Source organism: Heptranchias perlo, chromosome 2, assembly GCF_035084215.1.
Source record: "Heptranchias perlo isolate sHepPer1 chromosome 2, sHepPer1.hap1, whole genome shotgun sequence".
Taxonomy (NCBI): Eukaryota; Metazoa; Chordata; class Chondrichthyes; order Hexanchiformes; family Hexanchidae; genus Heptranchias; species Heptranchias perlo.
Genome location: NC_090326.1, coordinates 112,845,264 through 112,867,393, shown reverse-complemented (window position 1 = coordinate 112,867,393; position 22,130 = coordinate 112,845,264). Strand labels below are relative to the sequence as shown.

At 47.7% G+C, this 22,130-nt stretch overlaps 1 protein-coding gene across 1 annotated transcript in view; it reads left to right on the top strand.

Annotated features, from left to right (window-relative positions):
* Positions 1–12,263: 12,263 nt before the first annotated feature.
* LOC137342161 (serine/threonine-protein phosphatase 6 regulatory ankyrin repeat subunit A) overlaps positions 12,264–22,130 on the top strand; it is a 188,822-nt gene continuing 178,955 nt past the window's right edge. Inside the window, exon 1 of the mRNA XM_068005905.1 lies at positions 12,264–12,433. Within this exon, the coding sequence (XP_067862006.1) occupies positions 12,407–12,433 (27 nt within the window). The 5' untranslated portion in view covers positions 12,264–12,406. The remainder of the gene's footprint in view (positions 12,434–22,130) is intronic.

Sequence of the window (22,130 nt, the reverse complement as noted above, 5' to 3'; positions counted from 1 at the left end):
AAAAAGCCAATAGGAAAAAATATTAACTAAAAAAGCCACTGCCACTTTAATAGCTCCTTTGCACATGAAGTTTCTCTTTATGTCCATTCCAGATGAGTAGATTGAGTATACAGACCTACTTTATCATAAACAACAGTAAATCAAGTGCACAACAGTTTGCATGCATATTATTCATTTAAATTATTTGAATATTACAATGAAGCCCTGGCACAAAATGTGCAAGAGCAACCCATGCAGGTGTTAAGTCTGACTAGAAAATCACATCCAGGGATTTCTTTGGGGACTAGGTGAAATTTTGCAACAGCCAGACTCCCAGTCCCCCTGCATCCGAATTACACAAACCTGCCATCTGGAAAACATCACCATATATCTTAATTTGGAGCAACTGAACCCGGTATTAGCAACCATTATTCTGTCTACTGTGTATATAAATGCAATGTTTTTTTTCCTATTCTTCATTCTTGAAAGTGTTGATTCATTTCGGATTGCAGTTCCACAAAATTTAGGCTTACACACCAGTGCAGTACCAAGGGAGTGCTGTCCTACAGATGTTAAGCCTAGGCCCCATGTCCCTGGTCATGTGGATGTTAAAGATTTTATGGCAATACATGATGAACAGTGAAAAATGGGGCAGTAGAGACATTTTTTAAAAATCCTGTCACTCACTGGCTGCCTGACTTGATTTTTGAGCCAGCTTCGAAATGAGCAGCCGACAGGCAGAAGCCTTAAATATTTAAATCGGGGTCCTAAGCTGGTTGTAGGACCCCAGTGCACAGACTCTGCCGAGTGGTACCAGATGTAGAACAGCACATCCAGTGGTCGTTAAAGGGACCTCTGCAGGCTGTTCTGAAAACGGAGCATAAACCTCAATGCCACTGATTTTTGTGGGGGCCAGGAGGATAGGCAGGAGGAGCACACTGTGGTTGCAGTATGCACTGTAGCAACTCACCAATGTTACTTCAGTAGCACCTCCCTCCCTTGTGACCTCTACCACTAAGAAGACAAGAGCAGCAATGTCTTGGGAACATCATCAGCTCCAAGTTCCACTACAAACCACACACCATCCTGACTTGGACATGCATCACTATTCCTTCACTGTTGTTGTGTCAAGATCCTGGAATTCCATACCTAACACCACTGTGGAGCACCATCACCACAAGGACTGCAGCAGTTCAATGAGAAGGCCCAACATCACCTTCTCAGGGCAACTAAGAATGGGCAATAAATGCAGCTGTGTCAGTGTTGTGAACATTCCTAGAACAAATAATAATATTTTTTTCTTTCATTTGAGACTATTCTATTGCTTTGGAGAATCCTGGACATTACTCTTCACACGGGAGTTATTTTCAATTTATTAGCGATGGTTTGACATGTACACAATGTCATACACAAACAGGAATTTAGTGTTGGTCCCTTAGCAGAGGGGTACAGTGACCAGGGGGCATAGATTTAAAGTAATTGGTAGAAGGATTAGGTGGGAGCTGAGGAGAAATGTTTTCATCCAGCGGGTGGTGGGGGTCTGGAACTCACTGCCTGAAAGGATGGTAGAGGCAGAAACCCTCAACTCATTTAAGAAGTATTTGGTTGTGCACTTGAAGTGCTGTAACCTACAGGGCTACGGACCAAGTGCTGGAAAGTGGGGTTATCCTGGATAGCTCTTTCTCGGCCAGCACGGATAAGGTGGGCCCAATGGCCTCCTCCTTCTGTGCCGTAACTTTCTATGAAATAATTTTTATGTTCCAACATCTTCTTAGTAATGAGTTCCAGCGTGAGTCAGTATCAGTGAAACACATTTTTCTGAGACTCCCCCTTATCAAACTTCAGTCCTCCATACTGAATCAAAGAAGTGATTCTGACCATTTAAATTAGAATGTTGCGTGTGATTGGATGATTAACTAATACACTGGTATGAAGTGAATAGAACAAATATGCAAATAAAAGCCAAGCAAACATGCTACTGCACTGACAAACTACAAAACAGAATTTGGCCCTATACTTCTACAGACTGATTCTACTCAATGGTGTTTTAAGCACCTCCTTTGAATCAAATACCATGAACATTATCTTTTAATACTTTTCCTAACCGGTTTTATCCTCCTGCAGATTTCAAAATTCACTTCTGATTCTTTTTTTACTGCAGGCATTTATGGCCTTGAATCCCTCCATATCAAAAGGACTTGGATCAGTTGAAGGCTAATCTTAAATTAGAAAATGGCTTTACAGCCAAGGTACTGACACATATAAAACATTTGTCTGTTCACTGGTATCTTTCCAGCTGCATGGAACGCAGCCCAAGTTGTTCCTATTCATAGATCTGACGATACTGATGTAATCCAAATAAATATTGCAATTTTAGAACCAGTAGGGAGAATGGTTATTGGCCATAGACCCATTTTTTCCTACTGTTTGAAACTGACACACTATGCTACACATCTACAAGAACTACAGCTGCAGAACAAATTCATTAATCAAAGACAATCTAGTTTTAGATAGCTATATTATCTAATTGACAGCATTTGTTGAATTTACCAACAGGATAAATTGTTTTAAACAGAAAGAAATCTCAGTAAGTCACCTGATATGGAAAACCATATAATTCTGATTCAAAAGTGGAGATTTTCCTGGGTCTGTGCCCAGGTGCACTGGATCGCCTGGGCGCAGCGAATATCGTAAAATATGGTGGGTTGGATCATACATTGTAAAGGAATCCACCTGATGTCCCTTCCATTTGGTATACTTAAAAGATCCTGTGACACTGAAGAGCAGGGAATTCTCTTGGTTTCTCGGCCAAAGCACACCATCAAAAATGGATTAATTGCTCATTCATCACATTGCTGTTTGTGGGAACTTAGTGCACAAGAAAGCTGTTGCTTTTACCTACATAGCAGGAACCGCATTCAAAGCAATTTATTCTATGTGAAACACTTTGAGAGGCTTCTGAGGGATGTAATGAGGTGCTATATTATTTTATTTTTCCTATCCGTCCACAGATGCTATATTGGTATAACTCCATTTGACCAGTATGTTGATTTGCAGTTTCCACATTATGTAAACTACAGATATTGACACAATGCTGCACGGTTTCCAAATCAGTCAGTGTTAAACATACTGCACCTCACAGGAAGAAAGTGACCAGAATAGTTCAATCCATGCTCATTTACAATGCATTTTTTTAAAGTTAGAACTTAGAATTTGATTACTTTGTCCAATCAATCACAACGCCCTTACCTTTGTGTGTACTAATTTGCAATGCAAGCAAAATAAATAGATAATTAAGCTCAAACCTAATGATGTATTTAGGTCCAAATTGAAAAGGAACTGGGCTTCATGAACTGTATATTACTAGTTTTAGGTAATCCAGCAATCCTTGATTTATCTCCTGGAGCCTGAAGGAGGGTCGTGCCCAAAATGCTAACCTGTCTTTTCCATTCACGGATGCTGCCAGACCTGCTGTATAGTTCCAGCATTTGCAGTTAGGAGAAAGAAATTTCTCCTAACCTCTCTCCTTACTCTCTTTGAGATTATTTTATATCAATGATTCCTCATCACTGACTCCCCAACCAGAGGAAATAGTATTTCCCTATCCATTCTATCAAAACACTTCATAGTTTTACAGCAACATAGGAACAAGAGTAGGCCATTCAGCCCCTCAAATTCAATGGAGAGTAAAATCAGGCACGATGTAAAACCAGTGCTCCACCCAATCCTGTCAGTTTCCCACCAGGGAGTTAGGTTGAGATTGCCCCCAATGGCGCTCTCTCTTTGTGTTTCACTCTTATTCACTATGTTTATGTCTTAATGCTCCACTCCATCTCTTCTATATCCTTTCTACATTCCTCCGAACGGTGACTGTTTATGTGTGCCTCCTCTTTCACTCTCTGGACCTCACTCTCTTCTTGTGTTTCTGTAACACACTTTGTGTATGGCTCTCCCTTTTCTCACTCCTTCCCACTTTCACAACCTCTGTCAACCCCCCTGCACTCTCACTCACTCCCCCTTTCACTCCTCCCTCTGCTTTTCATGCCCCCTGTCAACCCCCTACATTCACTCAGTCCCTCTGCCTTTCACACTCCCTGTCATCCCCCCTTTGACCTCTCCCTCCCTCTGCCTTTGACCTTTCACACCCCGTCACCCCTCCTCCATTGACTCAGTCCCTCCCCATCACCCCTCCTCCATTCACTCAGTTCCTCCCTCTGTCACCCCCTCCATTCACTCAGTCCCTCCCTTTGTCACCCCTCCTCCATTCACTCAGTCCCTCCCTCTGTCGCCCCTCCTCCATTCACTCAGTCCCTCCCTCTGTCATCCCCTCCATTCACTCAGTCCCTCCCTCTGTCACCCCTCCTCCATTCACTCAGTCACTCCCTCAGTCACCCCCTCCATTCACTCAGTCGCTGTCTGTCACCCCCTCCATTCACTCAGTCCCTCCCTCTGTCACCCCTCCTCCATTCACTCAGTCACTCCCTCAGTCATCCCCTCCATTCACTCAGTCCCTCCCTCTGTCACCCCCTCCTCCATTCACTCAATCCCTCCCTGTCACCCCCTCCATTCACTCAGTCCCTCCCCGTCACTCCCCTCCATTCACTCACTCCCGCCCCGTCACCCCCTCCATTCACTCACTCTCTCCCCCATCACCCCCTCCATTCACTCACTCCCTCCCTGTCACCCCCTCCATTCACTCACTCCCTCCCCCGTCATCCCCTCCATTCACTCACTCCCTCCCTGTCACCCCCTCCATTTACTCAGTCGCTCCCCGTCACCCCATCCATTCACTCAGTCCCTCCCCCTGTCACCCACTCCATTCACTCAGTCGCTCCCTCTGAACCCCCTCCATTCACTCAGTCGCTCCCTCAGTCACCCCCTCCACTCAGTCCCTCCCTCTGTCACCCCCTCCTCCATTCACTCAGTCCCTCCCTCTGTCACCCCCTCCTCCATTCACTCAATCCCTCCCTGTCACCCCCTCCATTCACTCAGTCCCTCCCTGTCACTGCCATCCATTCACTCACTCCCTCCCCATCACTCACTCCCTCCGTCACCCCCTCCATTCACTCACTCCCTCCCCCATCACCCCCTCCATTCACTCACTCACTCCCCCGTCACCCCCTCCATTCACTCACTCCCTCCCCCGTCACCCCCTCCATTCACTCAACCCGTCCCTGTTACCCCCTCCATTCACTCAGCCTCTCCGGCTGTCACTCCCCTCCATTCACTCAGTCCCTCCCGCTGTCACTCCCCTCCATTCACTCCCTCCCTCCCCATCACCCCCTCCATTCACTCACTCCCTCCGTCACCCCCTCCATTCACTCACTCCCTCCCCCATCACCCCCTCCATTCACTCACTCACTCACTCCCCCGTCACCCCCTCCATTCACTCACTCCCTCCCCCGTCACCCCCTCCATTCACTCAACACCTCCCTGTTAACCCCTCCATTCACTCAGCCTCTCCGGCTGTCACTCCCCTCCATTCACTCAGTCCCTCCCGCTGTCACTCCCCTCCATTCACTCACTCCCTCCCCGTCACCCCCCCATTCACTCACTCCCTCCCGTCACCCGCCTCCATTCACTCCCTCCGCGTCACCCCCTCCATTCTCTCCCTCCCCGTCATCCCCTCCATTCACTCCCTCCCCGTCACCCCCTCCATTCATTCACTCCCTCCCCCAGTCACCCCCTCCATTCACTCACACCCTCCCTGTCACCCCCTCCATTCACTCCCTCCCCCTGTCACCCCCTCCATTCACTCCCTCCCCCTGTCACCCCCTCCATTCACTCCCTCCCCCTGTCACCCCCTCCATTCACTCCCTCCCCCTGTCACCCCCTCCATTCACTCCCTCCCCCATCACCCCCTCCATTCACTCACTCACCCCTCCGTCACCCCCTCCATTCACTCACTCCCTCCCTGTTAACCCCTCCATTCACTCAGCCTCTCCGGCTGTCACTCCCCTCCATTCACTCAGTCCCTCCCGCTGTCACTCCCCTCCATTCACTCACTCCCTCCCCGTCACCCCCCCATTCACTCACTCCCTCCCCCATCACCCCCTCCCTCCCTGTCACCCCCTCCAATCACTCACTCCCTCCCCCATCACCCCCTCCATTCACTCACTCACTCCCCCGTCACCCCCTCCATTCACTCACTCCCTCCCCCGTCACCCCCTCCATTCACTCAACCCGTCCCTGTTACACCCTCCATTCACTCAGCCTCTCCGGCTGTCACTCCCCTCCATTCACTCAGTCCCTCCCGCTGTCACTCCCCTCCATTCACTCCCTCCCTCCCCATCACCCCCTCCATTCACTCACTCCCTCCGTCACCCCCTCCATTCACTCACTCCCTCCCCCATCACCCCCTCCATTCACTCACTCACTCACTCCCCCGTCACCCCCTCCATTCACTCACTCCCTCCCTCCCCCGTCACCCCCTCCATTCACTCAACCCCTCCCTGTTAACCCCTCCATTCACTCAGCCTCTCCGGCTGTCACTCCCCCCCATTCACTCACTCCCTCCCCCATCACCCCCTCCCTCCCTGTCACCCCCTCCAATCACTCACTCCCTCCCCTCTCACCCGCCTCCATTCTCTCCCTCCCCGTCACCCCCTCCATTCTCTCCCTCCCCGTCATCCCCTCCATTCACTCCCTCCCCGTCACCCCCTCCATTCATTCACTCCCTCCCCCAGTCACCCCCTCCATTCACTCACACCCTCCCTGTCACCCCCTCCATTCACTCCCTCCCCCTGTCACCCCCTCCATTCACTCCCTCCCCCTGTCACCCCCTCCATTCACTCCCTCCCCCTGTCACCCCCTCCATTCACTCCCTCCCCCTGTCACCCCCTCCATTCACTCCCTCCCCCATCACCCCCTCCATTCACTCACTCACCCCTCCGTCACCCCCTCCATTCACTCACTCCCTCCCTGTTAACCCCTCCATTCACTCAGCCTCTCCGGCTGTCACTCCCCTCCATTCACTCAGTCCCTCCCGCTGTCACTCCCCTCCATTCACTCACTCCCTCCCCGTCACCCCCCCATTCACTCACTCCCTCCCCCATCACCCCCTCCCTCCCTGTCACCCCCTCCAATCACTCACTCCCTCCCCTCTCACCCGCCTCCATTCATTCCCTCCCCGTCACCGCCTCCATTCTCTCCCTCCCCGTCATCCCCTCCATTCACTCCCTCCCCGTCACCCCCTCCATTCATTCACTCCCTCCCCCAGTCACCCCCTCCATTCATTCACTCCCTCCCCCAGTCAACCCCCTCCATTCACTCACACCCTCCCTCTGTCACCGCTCCTCCATTCACTCAGTCCCTCCCTGTCACCCCCTCCATTCACTCAGTCCCTCCCTCTGTCACCCCTCCTCCATTCACTCAGTCCCTCCCTCTGTCACCCCTCCTCCATTCATTCAGTCCCTCCCTCTGTCACCCCTCCTCCATTCACTCAGTCACTCCCTGTCACCCCTCCTCCATTCACTCAGTCCCTCCCTCTGTCACCCCCTCCATTCACTCAGTCGCTCCCTCAGTCACCCCCTCCATTCACTCAGTCGTTGTCTGTCACCCCCTCCGTTCACTCAGTCCCTCCCTCTGTCACCCCCTCCTCCATTCACTCAGTCCCTCCCTCTGTTACCACCTCCTCCATTCACTCAATCCCTCCCTGTCACCCCCTCCTTTCACTCAATCCCTCCCCGTCACCCCTCCATTCATTCACTCACTCCCTCCCCGTCACCCCCTCCATTCACTCACTCCCTCCCCCTGTCACCCCTCCATTCATTCACTCACTCCCCCTGTCACCCCCCCTCCATTCACTCACTCACTCCCTCCCTCTGTCACCCCCCTCCATTCACTCTCACTCACTCCCTCCCCCTGTTACCCCCCTCCATTCATTCACTCACTCCCCCCGTCACCCCCTCCATTCATTCACTCACTCCCTCATCCTGTTACCCCCCCCTCCATCCATTCATTCACTCACTCCCTCATCCTGTCACCCCCTCCCCCCCCTGTCACCCCCTCCATTCATTCAGTCACTCCCTCATCCTGTTACCCCCCCCTCCATTCATTCACTCACTCCCTCATCCTGTTACCCCACTCCATTCATTCACTCACTCCCTCATCCTGTTACCCCCCCATTCATTCACTCACTCCCTCATCCTGTTACCCCCCCTCCATTCATTCACTCACTCCCTCATCCTGTTACCCCCCCTCCATTCATTCACTCACTCCCTCATCCTGTTACCCCCCTCCATTCATTCACTCACTCCCTCATCCTGTTACCCCCCCTCCATTCATTCACTCACTCCCTCATCCTGTTACCCCCCCTCCATTCATTCACTCACTCCCTCATCCTGTTACCCCCCCTCCATTCATTCACTCACTCCCTCATCCTGTTACCCCCCTCCATTCATTCACTCACTCCCTCATCCTGTTACCCCCCCCTCCATTCATTCACTCACTCCCTCATCCTGTTACCCCCCCTCCATTCATTCACTCACTCCCTCATCCTGTTACCCCCCCCCTCCATTCATTCACTCACTCCCTCATCCTGTTACCCCCCCCTCCATTCATTCACTCACTCCCTCATCCTGTTACCCCCCCCCTCCATTCATTCACTCACTCCCTCATCCTGTTACCCCCCCTCCATTCATTCACTCACTCCCTCATCCTGTTACCCCCCCCCTCCATTCATTCACTCACTCCCTCATCCTGTTACCCCCCCCTCCATTCATTCACTCACTCCCTCATCCTGTTACCCCCTCCCCTCCATTCATTCACTCACTCCCTCATCCTGTTACCCCCCCTCCATTCATTCACTCACTCCCTCATCCTGTTACCCCCCCTCCATTCATTCACTCACTCCCTCATCCTGTTACCCCCCTCCATTCATTCACTCACTCCCTCATCCTGTTACTCCCCCTCCATTCATTCACTCACTCCCTCATCCTGTTACCCCCCCTCCATTCATTCACTCACTCCCTCATCCTGTTACCCCCCCCTCCATTCATTCACTCACTCCCTCATCCTGTTACCCCCCCCTCCATTCATTCACTCACTCCCTCATCCTGTTACCCCCCCTCCATTCATTCACTCACTCCCTCATCCTGTTACCCCCCCTCCATTCATTCACTCACTCCCTCATCCTGTTACCCCCCCCCTCCATTCATTCACTCACTCCCTCATCCTGTTACCCCCCCTCCATTCATTCACTCACTCCCTCATCCTGTTACCCCCCCCCTCCATTCATTCACTCACTCCCTCATCCTGTTACACCCCCCTCCATTCATTCACTCACTCCCTCATCCTGTTACCCCCCCCTCCATTCATTCACTCACTCCCTCATCCTGTTACCCCCCCTCCATTCATTCACTCACTCCCTCATCCTGTTACCCCCCCCCCTCCATTCATTCACTCACTCCCTCATCCTGTTACCCCCCCCTCCATTCATTCACTCACTCCCTCATCCTGTTACCCCCTCCCCTCCATTCATTCACTCACTCCCTCATCCTGTTACCCCCCCTCCATTCATTCACTCACTCCCTCATCCTGTTACCCCCCTCCATTCATTCACTCACTCCCTCATCCTGTTACTCCCCCTCCATTCATTCACTCACTCCCTCATCCTGTTACCCCCCCTCCATTCATTCACTCACTCCCTCATCCTGTTACCCCCCCCATTCATTCATTCACTCACTCCCTCATCCTGTTACCCCCTCCCCTCCATTCATTCACTCACTCCCTCATCCTGTTACCCGCCCCTCCATTCATTCACTCACTCCCTCATCCTGTTACCCCCCCTCCATTCACTCACTCCCTCATCCTGTTACCCCCCCCTCCATTCATTCACTCACTCCCTCATCCTGTTACCCCCCCCTCCATTCATTCACTCACTCCCTCCCTCATCCTGTTACCCCCCCTCCATTCATTCACTCACTCCCTCATCCTGTTACCCCCCCCCCTCCATTCATTCACTCCCTCCCTCATCCTGTTACCCCCCCCTCCATTCATTCACTCACTCCCTCATCCTGTTACCCCCCCTCCATTCATTCACTCACTCCCTCATCCTGTTACCCCCCCTCCATTCATTCACTCACTCCCTCATCCTGTTACCCCCCCCCTCCATTCATTCATTCACTCACTCCCTCATCCTGTTACCCCCCCCTCCATTCATTCATTCATTCACTCCCTCATCCTGTTACCCCCCCCCTCCATTCATTCATTCACTCCCTCCCTCATCCTGTTACCCCCCCCCCTCCATTCATTCACTCACTCCCTCATCCTGTTACCCCCCCTCCATTCATTCATTCACTCACTCCCTCATCCTGTTACCCCCCCTCCATTCATTCATTCACTCACTCCCTCATCCTGTTACCCCTCCCTCCATTCATTCATTCACTCACTCATCCTGTTACCCCCCCCCCCTCCATTCATTCATTCACTCACTCCCTCATCCTGTTACCCCCCCCCCCTCCATTCATTCATTCACTCACTCCCTCATCCTGTTACCCCCCCCCATTCATTCACTCCCTCCCTCATCCTGTTAACTCCCCCTCCATTCATTCACTCACTCCCTCATCCTGTTACCCCCCCCCATTCATTCACTCACTCCCTCATCCTGTTACCCCCCCTCCATTCATTCACTCACTCCCTCATCCTGTTACCCCCCCCTCCATTCATTCATTCACTCCCTCATCCTGTTACCCCCCCCTCCATTCATTCACTCACTCCCTCATCCTGTTACCCCCCCTCCATTCATTCATTCACTCACTCCCTCATCCTGTTACCCCCCCTCCATTCATTCATTCACTCACTCCCTCATCCTGTTACCCCCCCCCATTCATTCACTCCCTCCCTCATCCTGTTAACCCCCCCTCCATTCATTCACTCACTCCCTCATCCTGTTACCCCCCCCCCATTCATTCACTCACTCCCTCATCCTGTTACCCCCCCTCCATTCATTCACTCACTCCCTCATCCTGTTACCCCCCCCTCCATTCATTCACTCCCTCCCTCATCCTGTTACCCCCCCCTCCATTCATTCACTCACTCCCTCATCCTGTTACCCCCCCCATTCATTCACTCACTCCCTCATCCTGTTACCCCCCCCCATTCATTCACTCACTCCCTCATCCTGTTACCCCCCCCCCATTCATTCACTCATTCCCTCATCCTGTTACCCCCCCTCCATTCATTCACTCACTCCCTCATCCTGTTACCCCCCCTCCATTCATTCACTCACTCCCTCATCCTGTTACCCCCCCCCCTCCATTCATTCACTCACTCCCTCATCCTGTTACCCCCCCCCCCATTCATTCATTCACTCACTCATCCTGTTACCCCCCCCCATTCATTCACTCACTCCCTCATCCTGTTACCCCCCCCCCCTCCATTCATTCACTCACTCCCTCATCCTGTTACCCCCCCCTCCATTCATTCACTCACTCCCTCATCCTGTTACCCCCCCCCCCATTCATTCATTCACTCACTCATCCTGTTACCCCCCCCCCATTCATTCACTCACTCCCTCATCCTGTTACCCCCCCCATTCATTCACTCACTCCCTCATCCTGTTACCCCCCCCCATTCATTCACTCACTCCCTCATCCTGTTACCCCCCCCCATTCATTCACTCATTCCCTCATCCTGTTACCCCCCCCTCCATTCATTCACTCACTCCCTCATCCTGTTACCCCCCCCATTCATTCACTCACTCCCTCATCCTGTTACCCCCCCCATTCATTCACTCACTCCCTCATCCTGTTACCCCCCCCTCCATTCATTCACTCCCTCATCCTGTTACCCCCCCCTCCATTCACTCACTCACTCCCTCATCCTGTTACCCCCCCCCCCTCCATTCATTCACTCACTCCCTCATCCTGTTACCCCCTCCATTCACTCACTCCCTCATCCTGTTACCCCCCCCCCTCCATTCACTCACTCCCTCATCCTGTTACCCCCCCCCTCCATTCACTCACTCCCTCATCCTGTTACCCCCCCATTCATTCACTCACTCCCTCATCCTGTTACCCCCCCCTCCATTCACTCACTCACTCCCTCATCCTGTTACCCCCCCCTCCATTCACTCACTCACTCCCTCATCCTGTTACCCCCCCCCTCCATTCATTCACTCACTCCCTCATCCTGTTTCTCTTTCGCTGCTTCACGGGGGAGGGGCGGGTGAAGGGTCGCCGGCAGTCGGTGACGTCACGGCGCGCTCGGTCCAATGTCTGCGGGTGTTGTTTGCGCAGGCTCGGCGGCCGTGTCCAATGGGGCGGCGGGGTGTGGGGGGGTGCGGGCGGCGGTAATGTTGTGAGTTTGGGGTTTTTTTTTTCCCCTTCAGTTTGATTTTCGGGGTTTGTGTGAAATCGAGAGCGGCCTCCGCCTGGGGCCTGTCCGCTCCCTGCACTGACCCGACCCGACCCGACCCGCCGGGGCCATGGTCTTCCTCAAGCTCCGGGACCAGGTAAGTCCCGCGCCGCGCACCTTGCTGTTGGTCAGATTGGGGGATGAGGGACCGCGGCCGCAGGTCGGGCCTGTGCGCCGGGGCCAGGGGACGGTAACTGGAGCCCGAGCCGCTGGGGAGGGTCACTGAATGGCCAGTGGGCCGGGCCTCCCCCCCCCCCCAGGGGGCCGGCTCTTCTCCTGCCCCACCTCCCGGGCTCAGGGTACTCGTGGTGCCGCCGCCGCCCCCGGTTGTGGAGGGTTTTCACCGGTTCCCCCCCCCGGTTACTCGGACCGTGCGGGGCCTCCTCCTCCTCCGAGCTTTGCCGGCGGCGAGTCCCCGGGGTCGTTTATCCTCCGGCTGGTTTAATTGGACTTGAGGCCGGGCGGTTGAGTTGTGATGGATCGTGGGGGAGGGGAGTTGGACCCCGCCGGGGGTTCAGTGGCGCCCCGGGTGCCGGGGTTTTGTGAGCCGAAACTTTTCGCGGGGCCCGTTTGACGCGGGCTGAGGGACCGGGTCCGGGTCCGGATCGACACCTTGTGCATGTGCTGGGTTCCTGATCTGAGCGAGATGCTTTCTCCTGAGTGTGGAGGCTGCAGCAGGTGGTGAATGAACTACGTTGCACTTTGCAAATCTGTTTATGCCCGGCTCCAGGGGCGAGCAGGCATTCATAATCAGGAATCGTGCTGGAAGAAGTAAAGCTTTGCCGGTGGCAATCGGTATGGTCTTATCCCATGGTAACAAAATCAACCTGATTGGTAAAACTGTTCAGTATTGCTGTTCAGTGATCATAGAATCAGTACAGTACAGGAAGAGGTTATCCTGCCTGTGTCGGCTCTTTGAAAGAGCTTTCCAATCAGTTCCGCTCCCCTGGCCTTTCCCCATAGCCCTGCAAATTTTTCCTTTTCAAGCATATATCCAATTCCCCGTTGAAAGTTACTATTGAATCTGCTTCCACAACCCTATGAGGCAATGTATTCCAGATCATAACTTGCTGTGTAAAAAAAATTACTCATCTCTGGTTCTTTTGCCTTAAATGTGTATCCTCTGGTTACTGACCCTCCTGCCAGTGGGAACAGTTTCTCCTTATTTACTCTTATCAAAACGCTTCATAATTTTGAACACCTCTATTAAATCTCCCCATAACCTTCTCTACTCTGAACAATCTCAGATTCTCTAATCTCTCCACACAACTGTAGTCCCTCATCCCTGGGACTATTCTAGTAAATCTCCTCTGCACCCTATCCAAGGCCAAGACATCCTTCCTAAAGTGAGGTGCCCAGAATTAAACATAATGCTCCAGCTGAAGCCAAACCAGTGATTTATTGAGGTTTAGTATAACTTCCTTGCTTCTGTACTCTGTGTCTCTATTTATAAAGTCCACGATCCCGTATGCTTTTTTAACAGCCGTATCAACTTGTCTTGCCACTTTCACATCTTTGAAATAGTTTTAAAAAGAATTTTTTTTTGTTCCTTTTCCATTATGGTGTTTCATTCAGCTATGTTCCCTCACTGGTCAAAATACAGTCCACAGGCCATATTCCATTTGTTTGCTGATGCTGTCGTAGGTATGCAAGAATGCTCAAGGCGATTTCTCCCCCCCCCCCTTACATTGTCTTGCCGAAACCTAATTTTCTTCCCCCATGTCCATGGCTCTATTGAAGGTACAGTACTGACTTGCTGTGTTTATGGGTGTTGGGAGCCCTTTGCTGACTTTCCCAAGTGTTGTAGACTGTCTATCTCCTGGAGGGAATCACAGCTGAACACAGTCCAGCCCTCGCCCCCAGATATGTGCATTTTTCAGTAGGGGTAGCTGGATAGTGATCAAGAGCAGGACCTTCTCAGATAGTTTTCTCATCTCCTTCTAAACCAAACTCTCTTGGCCATCATTGGCTGTCTTCAAAGTAAATTTAGTAACAATGATTTAAGTTACTTACCTGAAGATTACAAATGATGCATAATTCCATACAGTTTTCAACAAGTTTGATCTGATAGGAGAAAACTGGTTTGGCAAATTGAGCACAGCCAACATAATGTTTCTAGAACGTGACCTGTTGAACCAGAAAATATAAATCATTGTAAAATACAGATCTTTACTAAGGCTCAGTTTATCATAGACTTGGTCAGGTTTGTGTAGATATTGAGAGACTCTCTCCCTTGGAAAACTTTGGCTTGGTGTGAGTTGGGCGTAGTGGTGGTTCTCCATTAACTTTGGGCCCACACGTTGTTAGAAATTGTGGAAATCCTGCTCGAGTAAGTCCCTTCAATCGTTGATCCTTTTTAGGAAGAACTCTTTCCACTAATATCTGACTCAGGATCAGGACGCATCCTGCTCAGGCTATCAAAGGGGATTACTCTGCCGGACAATTGATGATTATCCCATAGACATTGGAAATTGAGTTTTGTCAGGGTAGATTCTAATAGGATGGTGCTGAAAGTAATCATGCTTTTCTATCGGAAATGTTTTGGTCACCATAATTTATTATAAGGATCACTGTATGTATTAAAGCATATGTGTGTCTCTTCAGTTTTTTGACTGATTCTTGTCCTTAACTCAGACAGTAATTTTATCAATTCTTTGCCCTGCTGACTAGACAGCTCTGTACCTGAGAAGGTGGATACATATCCTGGTTCCAGGTCACAGTTAATTCCTTGTCTTTCAGCTGCTAAGAGGTGCCAGTGACCCTTTTGGGTGTGATTCACCCTTTCAATTTTCCTCTCCCATTGTTGAGATACCTCAGCCCCTGACCAGCATCTCTCCACTCAACAGTAATAATTGATAAACTAATCAAACTTAGAGAGCATAAAACCCCTGGTCTGGATGGATTGCATCCACGCATATTAAAAGAAGCTAGGGAAGAGATAGCAGAGGCACTATTACATATGTATAAAAATTCATTAGAAAAGGGAATAATGCCAGAGGACTGGCGGACAGCTAATGTCATTCCTATATTTAAAAAGGGAGATAGAACAATTCCAAGGAACCAGTTAGCTTGATGTCGGTGGTAGGAAAGATAATGGAATCTTTACTCAAAGATGTAATAGAAAAACATCTAGAAACTGAAAATATAATATAGAGTAGCCACCACGGATTTCAAAAGGGAAAGTCATACTTGACCAACCTTATTGAATTCTTTCAAGTACAGAAAGAGTAGACAGAGAGTAGGGGTTAAGGGTAGCTACTTAGACTGGCAAAAGGTGGGAAGTGGTGTTCCACAGCGATTGGTACTGTTGTTCACCATTTACATTAACAATTTGGACTCGGGAATCGGAAGTACAATTTCAAAATTTATGGTCAACACCAAATTGGTGGGGATGGGTGTAGTTAATACAAAGGAAGAATGTATCACAATGCAAGAAGACATTAATGCACTTGTAGAATGGATGTGTAATTGGCAAATGAGTTTCAATATAGGTAAGTGTGAGGTGGTGCATTATGGTAGGAAGAATGAGGCCACATATTGCTTGGATAATAAGAGTCTAGATGGGATAGAGGAGCAAAGGGATCTCGGGGTACAGATACACTAATCACTAAAAGTAGTGACGCAGGTTAATAAGACCATAAAAAAGGCAAACCAAGCACTAGGGTTCATTTCTAGAGGGATAGAGTTGAAAAGCGGAGAAATTATGTTAAACTTGTATAGAACCTTGCTTAGACCACACTTGGAGTATTGTGCACAGTTCTGGTCTCCATATTATAAAAAGGATATGGAGAAGGTGCAAAGATGATTCACAAGAATGACACCAGAACTGAGAGGATATACTTATCAGGAAAGACTAAATAGGCTCGTCAAATCACGATTATCCGCATAGTTTATTTTAAATGTTATTGTACTGTCAGATCACATTTGGAGATTCATGAGTATTAACCCTGTCAGATTCAATTTTTACTTTGATTCTTTAATGTTCTAAATATTTATCATCCATTTCTTATCCTAAACACCCCATGTGTAAATGGTCATGTTTCAGCTGACTTTTTTTAGTCTTATGCCACTGGCATTAGTTCACTAGAAGATTTTTTTTTAGGCCTTATTTGACCACAGTGTTTACTCCATGGTAGGATCCCTGCTGCTTATGCAGTGTGTGCTGTTACAGGAAGCTCACTGTAAGGTGAAGGAATCCTGTTTTGATTTTGCTAGCATAGACTATAAATGAAAATTTAGCAATTACAGACTAAGTGTTTGTTTGAATACTGATGGACACCTGGTGTCCATGGAACTGCACCTCAGCAAGAACTTGATGCCTTCAAGAGGAGGAGGGTAGGGAAAGAAAACTGTAAAGGGGGAAAAGCTTTTTCCAAAACCAATGTTTGTATACTGTATAAAATCATAATTGTTATCTAACATGAATGAGTAACTCACCTGTTTACAACCACATTGTTTGAGTTGTCACCTGCATGCATTAAATTTAAATGTAATTTGGGTTATCATGTGGGATCTTTTATTTTTGTAATGATCCAGATATTGATGTAGCCCACTCAGTTTGTCACTTAAAGGAACTAGTATGAAAAATCTGAAGTACTTCTGTTCTGAGCTGCCCATTTATTAAGAGAAATCTCCTGTTTAGCAAGAATTGCTAATGCTTTTACAAATATGCCTTGGCAGTGGTGGCATTCCCGCCTCTAAGTCGAAAGGTTGTAAGTTCACTTGAGAACGTTATTTTGGCTGACACTTTAGTGCAGTACTGAGGGGGTGTTGCATTGACGGAGGTGCCGTCTCTTAGATGAGATGTTAAACCGAAGTTCAGTCTGCCCTCAGCTGCACGTAAAAGATTCCATGGCACTATTTGAAGGGGAGTTCTTCCGGTGTCCTGGCCAACATTTATCCCTCAACCAACATCATTAAAACAGATTACCTGGTCATTTATCTCGTAGCTGTTTGTGGGACCTTGCCGTGTGCAAATTGGTTGCCGTGTTTCCCTACATTACAACAGTGACTACACTTCAAAAAAAATTATTTGGCTCTGAAGCGCTTTGTGCCATTCTAAGGTTGTGAAAGGCGCTGTTTGTTTTTTTTTCTTAAAATAAAAGCTCAGTGTCCAGATCTGTTGTATAACCAATAACTTCGATTAGGGCATCATGATATAGTGACCATCAATACTGTCTCAAATTTGGTGTTAAATTGTTCTGTAAATTACTTGTTCAAGGACCTGAACAAAATGCTAGTGTTTGTTTGTCTTGTATGTATTATGTGCAATAAAAAAACCTGTGCTTCGAAATCCAAATTCAGATGATAGTCTTCATGTGTTAGTCTTTTAATTCCAGTGTCTATTATCCAGCATTTATTTATTTATAGTGAAAGAATCTGTGATTTATTTCTGGTGGCATGAAACAAAATCCAAAGCATGCCCAGCTACTTATCGCTATGCGAGTACCAGGAGTTACATAATGGGGGAGTTTACGGAGTTTCAAGTATTGAGAGACAAGGATGTGTCCTTTCCCTGCTGTGTTCTGCACTATAGTCAACTGGCTTATGTGGCAGATGATGAAGGGCGAAGAGGCTGTGATTTGGTGGAGACTGCCACTGTTCTGAGTTATGGTGAATGCATTTTTGGCAGATGGCATCAAATTTCACCCATTTTACAACTTCGTAAAACGTGTGTGTTTGTGTGCAGTGTGGAAGCTAGTTTAATATGAATGGTTTACATACTGCTTGGATTAGAAGAGCCAGAAAAATTGGAAATATTTATAATTCCATTATAATAATGGAGAAGGTCAAAGTGCTGGGTATAGGAATATAGCAGGCTTTAAATGTGATATTTGAGGCCGACCTTAGAGATATGTCACCTTGTAGCAAACACAATTCAAGTTGATGGTAATTGGAACACTTGGCGAATAGCCAAAGCATCTTTCGCATTAAGTCCTGGCTGGAGTCTAAGTTGTAAATACACCATGACAGGGTTCTTCACTGCTGGTTGGTGCAGCCATGTGGAAATACAGAGGACTAACAAAGAAGAAGTCTTAGACTAGTGTTGCATCAGGAGAATTATAGCTCTCTGGTGGAAGGACTTAATCGCCAATCAAAGTGCAACATTAAATAAAATAACCATCAGTTACGCATTATGAATACTGAATCCTGATGTGAGAGGTACAGAATAACAAAATACACTTTCTTCCAATCTGACCCAGTAACCCAGATAATTTCAATGTATTAACTATTTTCTGCTGGTATCACTATTGGTACTGTCCTCAGCCATGTTGCAACACATTAATAAAGATAGTACCTCAAACTTGGTTTCAGCTTTCTGAAAATGAAAATTTTTTGATTTACAATCACTGTATTTTTTCAGGAAACAGATTTCATAAACTTCTTGATCACACTACCCCACATCAATGTAATTAGAAGATTTTTTTTCTAATTAAGTTTGTTTTAATTGCAGTACTTAATCTGAATCATTACAGCATAGAAGGAGGCCAATTGACTCATCGAGCTTGCTCTTTGTGAGAGCAATCCAGTTAGTCCCATTCCCCCACTTTTTCCCCGTAGCCCTGCAAATTTTTTCCCTTCAAATATTTATCCAATTCCTTTTTGAAAGCCACGATTGAATCTGCATTCACCTCCCTTTCAGATCATAACTACTCCCTGTGTAAAAGTTTTTACTCACGTCTCCTTTGTTTCTTTTGCCAATCACCTTAAATCTGTGTTCTCTGGTTCTCGACCCTTCCGCCAATAGGAACAGTTTCTCTTTATTTACTTTATCTAAACCTTTCATGATTTGAACACTTCTATCAAATCTCCTCTCAAGCTTCTCTACTCTAAGGAAACAACCCCAGCTTCTCCAGTCTATCCATGTAACTGAAGTCCCTCATCCCTGGAACCATTCTAGTAAATCTTTTCTGCACCCTCTTTAAGGCATTCACATCCTTCCTAAAGTGTGGTGCGCAGAATTGGACACGATACTCCAGTTGTGGCTGAACCAGTGTTTACCAAGGTTCAACATAACTTGTTTGCTTTTGCACTTTATGCCTCTATTTATAAAGCCCAGGATCCCGTATGCTTTTTTAATCGCTTTCTCAACCTGTCCTGCCACCTTCAAAGATTTGTTCACAGATACCCCCAGGTCTCTCTGTTCCTGCACCCCCTTTAGAATTGTACCATTTAGTTTATATTGTTCTTTCTGCCAAAATGTACCACTTCGCACTTCTGTGCATTAAATTTCATCTGCCAGGTGTCCGCCTATGCCACCAGCCTGTCTATGTCCTCCTGAAGTCTATTACTATCCTCCTCACTGTTCACTACACTCCCAAGTTTTGTCATCTGCAAATTTTGAAATTGTGCCATGTGCACCCAAGTCCAAGTCATTAATATATATATTTTTTAAAAAGCAGCGATCCTAGTCCTGACACCTGGGGAACACCACTGTATACCTTCCTCCAGTCCGAAAAACAACCGTTCACCACTACGCTCTGTTTCCTGTCACTTAGCCAATTTCATATCCACGCTGCCATTGCCCCTTTTATTCCATGGGCTTCAATTTTGCTGACAAGCCTATTATGTGGCACTTTATCAAATGCCTCTTGAAAGTCCATCTACACATCAATTGCATTGCCCTCATCAAAAAACTCAATCATGTTAGTTAAACACGATTTGCCTTTAACAAAGTATGGGTGGCCTCCTTCATGACTTCAGCAAGGTTGCATGAGCTGCTTGTAGATTGTAAAAAGGCAAACTGTTTGAAGATCTTTGCTTATATGACGGAAGTATAAATAAATAACTTGATATCAAATGTGCAGTTATTGAACTTTAAGTTTGAGTACCAAGTTTGAAATTGGGTTCAGCTGTCTAGCTTGTGATCTAGAACACCCAAAGTTTTGCGATCTGCTGCCATGGCCATTGGTGATTGTGCTTTTCCTCCAAACTTTTTTTGCTGTATTTCTGCCCATTTTTATCTCCCTCCCATTTGTTAAAATTCCATGAAGGTTTAATTATGTATCTGACATAAAGTGAGAATACAATTTATGCCAACTTAAAATCCTAAACTGGTTGAGATGGCTCTAATAAATGAAGACGACTGAGAAAATCTTGATAGAAAACACCTGTTGAGTTTTCAGATTGACTGAAGGACAGCTCATGATAGAAAAGTGCTATTTTTGTGACACATGGGGAACTAGAACAGGCTAGTGTTCAGAACTGCAGGAAATGTAACTAAAACATTTATTAGGTCTGTCCTTTGGAGATATTGGAGACCTTGTAAAAATGGGACAATCCAATCCATTCTCGTGATGGATAGCAGGATTGACCGTGACTGAGAAGGAGGTTTGTTAACTGGAGTTATTGGATTAGAAACAGTTTCAGTTTATTGAAACTGAAAATCATAGGATATCCCCATTCATTGTGTTTTGATAATAACTGATGGAAAAAGGACTTTTTACACTGAGCATCATTCAGAGGTAAAATTCCAAATGCCTCAACTGTTGAAACCATGTTTACCATAAGCGAGCACAATCAGTTCTTAAACAATCAACCAGTTGGAACCCATCAAACAGGAGGCAACACTGCTGCCACCTTCAGTGCTCCTATCCCCTGTAGCTGAAAATAAGTCAGTTTATTTTATTTAGAGTGGAGGTGCTGCCTGGTTTTTGAGACAGAGTGCAGATGATAACTGCATGAGAGAGGCAATGATAGTGGGGATCAGGGAATGACAGGTAATGAGGGGGTGCAAGAAATGTGGAGTGAAGGCATGTTAGGGAGAGGGATAATGAGTGCAGTCTAGATTTCAAGTATAGTTGGAAACAAAGCATTTCAAAACTCACATTGGACTCAGTTTCAAAACTGCTTGCAAGTTGATTGTTATTTTTTTAAAGTTCTTTTTCCCGTTTTTGAGTTTTGAAAGGTTATCATTTTCTTGACTGTTATCTTGATAACTGTCATCATTTTGTACTGTGAAATATTACTGCGTAATGTACAGCTTCTTCTGCTTTTGATACAAACTTAAGAATTTTATCTGTCACAACTTAGCAAGATTTTTGCTCAACCCTTCGTTGAGGGTTCTATAACAAGGGGACATAGATTCAAGGTAAAAGGCGGGAGGTTTAGAGGGGATTTGAGAAAGAACTTTTTCACCCAGAGGGTGGTTGGAGTCTGGAACTCACTGTCTGAAAGGGTTGTGGAGGCAGGAACCCTCACAACATTCAAGAAGCATTTGGATGAGCACTTGAAATGTCATAGCATACAAGGCTACGGACCAAATGCTGGAATATGGGATTAGAGTAGACAGGGCTGATGGCCGGCGCGGACACGATGGGCCGAAGGGCCTCTATCCGTGCTGTATAACTCTATGACTCGAGGGACTATTCCTCACCTACCATAACCTAGCAGTAAAGCACCATAGTTTAGGATGCCATTGCCTTCCCAAATTGACCTTTGTCGCATTGCGTCATTAAATATCCAGTTCCGTGCACACAGCGCAGCGCTGGTTGCTGCCAAGGTGTAAACTTTTGATCAGTGAGGTGTAAAATCCTCAATGGCTTTCCTAGATTGTTGTTAGCCGCATATGCTTCCTTGTGGTAACCAATGTTTTCAACTGTTAAACATTTGGAATTTCATCTTGGAATGATGCTGGGTGTAAAAATTCCTTTTTCCATCAGCTGTTAATTGACCCATATTTTAGATAAACTTAAACTATTTTTAATCCAACAACTTCAGTTCACTACCCTCCCACTCTCTGATGACCAATTGTTAGTTGTATTGTTTAGTCATTTTTGTGCTGTAGCATTAGA